This window comes from Leishmania panamensis, assembly GCF_000755165.1.
Source record: "Leishmania panamensis strain MHOM/PA/94/PSC-1 chromosome 10 sequence".
Lineage (NCBI taxonomy): Eukaryota > Euglenozoa > Kinetoplastea > Trypanosomatida > Trypanosomatidae > Leishmania > Leishmania panamensis.
Genome location: NC_025855.1, coordinates 386331 through 393418, shown reverse-complemented (window position 1 = coordinate 393418; position 7088 = coordinate 386331). Strand labels below are relative to the sequence as shown.

The window sequence follows — 7088 nt, the reverse complement described above, 5'->3', positions numbered from 1 at the left end:
CAAAAGGGGGGTGAGTGAGTAAAGTGGAGAAGCCGCAGAGTGAGCGATGCCCCTCCTCACTTTTCTTCCTCCCCTCCCTCATTTGGTCGTCTTCTCTCTCTCTCCGTACTGCCGTGCGCTCGTGACGCCTCCATAGAGTTTTTGCCTTTTCATGATTTGCCTATAAATTTTTGTTTTGTTTTGCGGCCGACTTGCGTCTGTCGCTTTGCTTCTCTATTTTGGGGGGATCTCCTCGACGACGTTTCTTTTTTTTTTTCTCTCTCGCGCGTGTGTGTGTTCTCCTTCTGAGTGAAGAAACAAACCTGCACCTTGGCGAGCGGTGGATCAGCGAGGGAGAGGCTGCGATATGTCTACGGGAAGTACGGGCGTAGGTGTGGGTGTGGGTGTGTGTGGGTGACTGGGTTGGGTGTCGTAGCTGGCAGCTAGGCCCCATGGGCTTCGTCGAGACAGCCCTGGAGCGGGGAACTGCGCACGCGAGGTCGTCTGGTCTAACACCCCTCCCTCCGCCGTCCCCCCCCCCTCTTGTTCTCCGCAGCACCTTGGCCTTTACTAGAAGACAAAGAAACCGTTATAACGAACGCGCTGCCCTGATGGGGATGACATTCTGCGCTGTAGCGTGTCACAGCAGAGCACACAACGTGTGTTCACGTTGTTGTTGTTCGGGAAACACTGTGGTAGGAGGTGGGGAAGAGGAGCTAGTAACGCCTCTCCTCCACGTAGTTGTTGAGAGTAGAAGAAGCCCAAGTGTCTCTCCTGTTCAACTCTTGCCATTCCCCCTCCTTCCCACCACCACCACCACCACCACCACTGTCTCTGCTGCTGCGTGCTTTACCTCGCATGTACGTCTCTTTTCTCGTGTTGCTCTTGCGCCCAACACGCTGTGCGGGTCACAGCTTGGTACGTGCAGCACCGTCTCTCTCACACATACTCGTCGAAGGAGGAAAAGGAGGGCAATACGAGCGAGCGAGCGAGTGTGTGTGTGAGTGTGAGTGTGTGTGGCATACCCCCTGCCCTGTGTATGGGAACACACGCCAGAGCACGAGCACCAGCGCATCTTTGTCTTCTCCCTTACAAGTCCGAATTGGGCACTCCTCACCGCGCCCCCCCCCCCCCTCCACACACACACGCACGTATACACGGGCCAGTTTACAATAGAGACCCTCAACACACGCCTCTGACGCAGCAAGCAGAAGAAGCGACGAACAAACAACAGTGGCGAAGGGTGCGATTGGGTGGCACTCGTTTCAGCAGTAAATGATGCGCTCGGGCTCACCAGCAGTGGGGGCGGGCTCCACCAGCAACAGTCAACATGTAGAGAGCAAGCAATCGTCTCTCCAGCGTCGTCAGCAGCAGGTGAGACCCTTCTCGGGGGGCAGTGGTGGATGTCGCCCTACGCCAGCGATGCCGTCAGGACGGATGGCTGGGAGCGCCGGTGGCGGAAGGCCACGGCCGGCGTCCACGGCCGTGCTTCAGCAGAGCACTTTGCGCGAGGTGCCCTACCTCTACCAGCAGCTGAGCGATGCGCTACAGCAGCAATCGCACTTAGAGGAGCAACGCCAGAAGCAGATTGTCCAGTACAGGCGCCAGCTGCGAATGCTCTGCGATGACAACGCCACACTGCGCAACATCATTCAAGCTGGGGAGCGCCGAAGGCGTGATGCAGAGGTCGCAGCGGCGGCTGGTCTCGTCGCGCTGACTGGGACCCGCACACAAACAAGTGGCATGGGGAATGGGCCAGCGACCGTCACCGAGGCTGAGGTAGAGGTGCTCTTGCAACGCACAAACCTCGCGCGCCGGCGGCGCAACAAGGTCCTACATGAAATAAATGTTAACGAGGCCGCGTTGGATATTGAAGCCAAGGCTCAAGAATCTCTAGCGGAGCAGGCGCAGATGAGGCTAGACCCGGCGACGCTGCTGACGGGCGCCAACCGGTCGGTGTATCTGCGCATGATGCGCCTTGAGCAGCTCATCGACAAGATACTCTGCAAGCAGCGCATCGCTAGCGTCATACTGGCGAACTATCGGCACCATCTAGCCACTCTCTCCACCGAGGCGACGCAGTACAATGCGCAGCAGACATTGCTGGAGAGGGAGTACGCAGACCGCCACCGAGATCACTTAAAACTTCTCCAACTTCACGACACGGCGCGTGCGGCATACGCAACGGCCGTCGAGGCTCTACAGGTCGTGCAGAAGAGCGCCTCGCGTATGCGCAAGGCGAAGGAGAAGGCGCTGCAAGAGACGCGGCGGGAGGTGGACAAGGGGATTGCGCTAACGCAGCAGCAGGAGCGCCGTGCGGTGGATTTGCAGCAGCAGCTCGAGGAAGAAGCCCAGATGCTCGACGCCGAGGAGAACACGAAAGAACAGCTGGAGCGACAACGCATGAACCCACGCGCAGCTCTGTCACTGCTGCGGGCCTCGTGCGTGTCGCGGGAGGGTGGCACAGAACTCCCAGAGAGGAATAGTAACAGGGATGGCGCCGGTCAGTCGTCGCCTGGCACAGATGAGCGCGTCGCTGCGTACGAAGTGACCTTCCGTGACATGATGCGAGTGGCAAAGGTTGACACGCTTGATGCCCTCATTAGGGTCTATCAAGCAGAAATCGATCAGCAGTACCGTCTGCAGGACGAGTTGAACTGCATGCGAGAGGCGCAAGCGGCGCTGCAGCACGAAGTGCACCAGCTCCGCGAGCGGGCGAAGCAGACAAAGTACACTGTGGGTGCCGCTACCGGACTGGCGGCGAAGGGCACGGCGTCGCCACTAATGGAACGGGAGCTGCAGCTGTTTGTGCAGGAGGAGAACGAGTCCTTGATCACCCACGTCGGCGCCAACAGAGGGCATCAGGCCCTTCTCATGGAGGTGGTGGAGCGCGTGAACCGGTTGGCAGAGCTGGTGGCTAATTATCGCACTGATGTACCGGTACCGTCGATCCAGCGCACTCCAGCGCTGGCGAAGCGCTCTTCAACCCTGCCGCTGCACGTTGCGGTGCTGGCGCAGAAACTGCTAGCGCTGGCTGCAGACACCGCCGGGGCGACTGACATCGGTCCGTCCTCTACCGCCTCCGCCTCCGTCAAGGACGCAGGGCACGGTGGAGGTGTTGTGAATCGCTACGACGGCAGCAGCTCAGGAATTGCAGTGGTGTCCTCGACGCACCTTGTGATACCAGCAAACAACCGTCGCGTCTCCCTGGCACACGAGGGTGTAGGTGGGGGGGCGGGTGGACGAGGCCCCGGCGGCCGCCGCGGCAGAACGGCAGCCGACGTCGCTGGTATTTCCTCCTCCGCCGCGCTTGCGCTGCTGTACCCTTACGGGCGCGCACCTGGCGGTAGTGAGGACGGTGCGCCGCGGACCCTTGCGAATCAGCGGCGTAGACGATCGTCTGCTACGGCCGGTGCCGGCTTCATCGAGGGTCAGGAGGATAAGGACGATGTGCCCTTGGCCACCGTGGCTGCGCTGCCCCCACCCGGTGGCCGTGTGCTCGACTTTGACGGAACATCGACCGACACGTCGGAGCTTCATAGCAGTAGTATCAACGACAGCGACGCCGACGGTAGATGGTGTAGTGCTGGCGGCGACAGCGGGAGTCCGAATCGCGCAGCGGCAGCGGCACGCAGTCGCCGTCGCTCGTCGAAGCAGCCGCGCCATATAAATATGGCAGGGGTGCACCATGCCAACCTGCAGACGCGTGTGAGAGCCGTTGAAGACGATCACGAGGACCCGTTGCGGCGTGAGGAGGTGAAGCACATGTCGGAGCTGATCCGAGCTCGCAAGAAGCTCGAGGCAAAGAAAGATGCGCGTCGACCCTAACCATGGGAAAGCGAAGGGAAAGGCATGTGTGTACCTGTGTGTATGTGTGTGTGTGTGGAGGGAAGACGCAGCCGCAGGAGGAGGAGGACAGTAGACGTGTAACTTCCCCACCCCACACCGCACTCTTCCCTTATTTGCCCCTCTCCTCCTCCTCCAATTATCTCCCCTGCCATTCCCATCGGCATCGCAAGCAAGACGTCTAGTCAAGCACCGCACCCTTCTTCTCTCACTCACCCTGTCCAATGCACCACTACTAGGGCGGTGAAGGTGAGGTGAAGTGGAGGGAAGGAAAGTAGGGTCGTCTTGACAGAGGACACGCAGGTGCCGCTGGTGTTGTTGTAGATGACGGTGTGGGCGTGCTTGTCTCTCCCTCACATGCACACACACACACGCATACACCGCAGTGCGTTGACCGCATCAACGCACAGACGCGTACACCATAAAGAGGATGTCACTAGAACCGTGGTAGCCGCGGTGAGGCGGCTGTTTGTGCTCATTTTGTTCTCTTGTTTTCTCTTTCCTTTGGACTAGTGCCGTGCACTGGGCTGACGTGTGCAGGCGCACTGTGTTGAAGTTGAGGGTGGAGGCGGCGGAGAGGCACTCGTCTCACTCTCTCTCGCCCCTCCGATTCACTGCTGCTGCCACTGATGTTGATACCTCTCCTCTACCTCAGGTGGCAGAGGTGTAGCAGAGGTCCAGACCATAGCACAGTCGTATACATGTCTTGATGGGTGAGTGCATCTCGCATACTTCACTCTTCTTCCCCTTCGTTTTTCGCTTCAGAAGAGACCTTCTCTCTCTCTGGTCATTGGGCATACGCGCATGGGCTGGCAGTGGTACCGAGCTCAAGCTGCCGTGTGACACTCCAAGGCAAAGGGGTGCGTGGAGTCCAACCGTTTCTTGGTGTAGCGGGGGGGAAGAGGAAAGGGGCAGCGGTGGTGTAATCGCGTGATGGCGTTGAGCAGCTATGGCAGACACTGACACATCTCTTCTTGTGCGCCCTCTTCCCTGTCTCTGCTCCGTCTTCGCTTGCCCCCCCCTGCACGTCTGTGTGGCGATAGAGCTTCGCAACATCTGATATGTGCACCTGCAACGAGAAGTATGCACACGTGCGTGCGCGTGGGTGTCCGTGGCACAGGGGAGGCGGCTACACCTTCACATTGGCGCCAATCGGACCGCACCAGGGGGGGAGGAGCGGGGGACGGTGATGACTCTCTGCCGCCATTCCTCGTTCTTCGCCTCAAATGGCCCACACCCTTCTCCTGTCCCTTCTTCCTCGCCCGCCTACCCCCTCCCCTCCCTCCCTCCCTCGTCTGCTCTCCCGCCCCTCCCCCCCCCTTCTTGGCGTTTTGGAGGGCGATTGGGGTCTCGGGTAGTTTGGAGTCCTTTTCGTCTCCTCCTTTCCTCGCCCGTCTATCCCCTCCCCTCTGCACAGACGCACGCCAACGCACAATGCTCGGTAATGTTCCTGAAGAGCCCGAGAAGCTGGTGCGCCAGGTCAGCGACCTCGCAGAGGCCTTTATCACTAACCTGAAGCGCGGAAAACTCGCCGCCGCGCGCAGTGACGAGGAGAGTCTCTCCACAGCGGCCGCTGTGGAGATGGCGGACATGATGTCGACCATCGTACGTCTATTCCAGGATGCCGAGAAGGACCCGCACAGTATAACGATACAGCTGCTCAAGGCTGGCTACCCGGCAGCCGAGGTGGCGAGCATGCAGGTCAGCCGCCTTCTCATTCTCGTTGCCCGCACCGGTGACACGCTGTTGCGCGCACAGTTTGCCACGCTCTTTCTCATGAACGTCACACGGCGCGTGCTTTCTATTGTACGGGAGTCTGCCGCCAACAGCAAGGCCACGGACGCGGAGCTCGAAGACGAGGCCAAGTCGATACTGAACGATCTCGCCTCGGATAACGAGGAAGTGGTCGTTGAATCCCCTGCGGACACCAGGTCGAGCTCCAGCAACAGGAGCGGTAGGGACGACTCCGCAGAGCTGAGCAACCCATCCCTGCATGGCAAGGGCATGAAGCCGGCGCTCAGGAAGGATCTTCTCGCCTCTCAACCCCTCCCTCGCATTGGCTTCTCCGTGCGCTTCACTGGCGCTTCCATTGGCACTGAAGAGGCGAGCGGTAGCCATGTGCGCCAGCTGCAGCAGCACAGCGCGTCTGTGGCCAGTGACTTTGGCGGGCCACTGCTGCAGCGCACCAGCTCGATAGTGGCGAGGGAGATACCGGGCCGGCAACTGCTGAAACGCGCGCCGAGCCGCCGTGAGCAAGTGCTGGTGGAAGGCGGTGGTGAGATCGAGTTCCCGGTGCGCATGGAGAACTTCTATCAGGATGCCTTGGACGCCATCGATGAGTTCAAGCGGGAGATAGAAGGGATGACAGGGGAGTTGTGCCGCCGTTCCCCACGGCAGCTACACTCGTCGGATACGATCATCACGCTAGGGTGCAGCCACACCATTCGCCGCTACTTGCTGGAGGCCGCTCACGCAGGGCACCACTTCAAAGTCTTTATTCTTGAGGGAGCACCGCTGCCGGCGGAGGGGACACAAGAATTTGCGGAGGCGCTGTGCAGCCGTGGCATCGCTGCACAGCTGCTGCCGGACAGCTCCGCCTATGTGGTCATGAGCATGTGCACCAAGGTCTTGGTGGGTGCTGAGAACGTCTTGGCCAACGGTGGCATGCTGACAGCGATTGGCACCCACGTCCTCTGCGTCGCTGCTCGCCATTTTGCCGTCCCCGTGTTGGTGGCCACCACCACACTGAAGATGTCGCCGTACTACCCAAGCGACCAGCTGTGTACACGACTGGTGCGCATTGCACGGTCCGGTGCACAAGAGATGCCATGGTCGACCTACGGCTCCCCCGAGGACGTGTGGCCCTCGCCGTTTGGCGTCGCCGTCTCGGACAGCGGCCGCGGCTTGACCATCCATGCCCCCGTCACGGAGTACGTGCCGCCGGAGCTCATTACGCTCTTCGTCACCAACGACAGCGAGCTGCTGCCTTCGCAGATTCACCGCATTGTGCGGGCAAACTACAGCGATGCAGATTGAGGATGACTTTGCTGCGTCTCGAGTTTCGTTTGCGAGCTCTTGTTTGCTGCCAAGATGGGAGGTTGTTTGGCGTGGATGTGGATGCGTGTGTGTGTGTGTGTGTGTCTGTGTGTGTGTGTGCGTGTGTGTGCCTCTGCGTGCGTCTGTGAGTGGAGGTGGAGGACCACGTTCCCTCCCCTCCCCTCCCCCCCTCTGCTCGCTGACGGCCATTTGGCACTGCCACAAAA

The 7088-nt window shown here is 60.1% G+C and overlaps 2 protein-coding genes across 2 annotated transcripts; both read left to right on the top strand.

Annotated features, from left to right (window-relative positions):
• Positions 1–1416: 1416 nt before the first annotated feature.
• LPMP_100890 (hypothetical protein) lies at positions 1417–3807 on the top strand (the record flags this gene model as incomplete). The annotated part of the gene is made up of 1 exon (XM_010698510.1): positions 1417–3807. One exon carries the CDS (start codon positions 1417–1419, stop codon positions 3805–3807), a length of 2391 nt encoding a protein of 796 aa, XP_010696812.1.
• Positions 3808–5259: 1452 nt separating this feature from the next.
• Positions 5260–6861, top strand: LPMP_100880 (guanine nucleotide exchange factor subunit GCD7; the record flags this gene model as incomplete). Its single annotated transcript, XM_010698509.1, has 1 exon — positions 5260–6861. The coding sequence occupies one exon, from the start codon at positions 5260–5262 to the stop codon at positions 6859–6861; it is 1602 nt and encodes a 533-aa protein (XP_010696811.1).
• Positions 6862–7088: the final 227 nt, after the last annotated feature.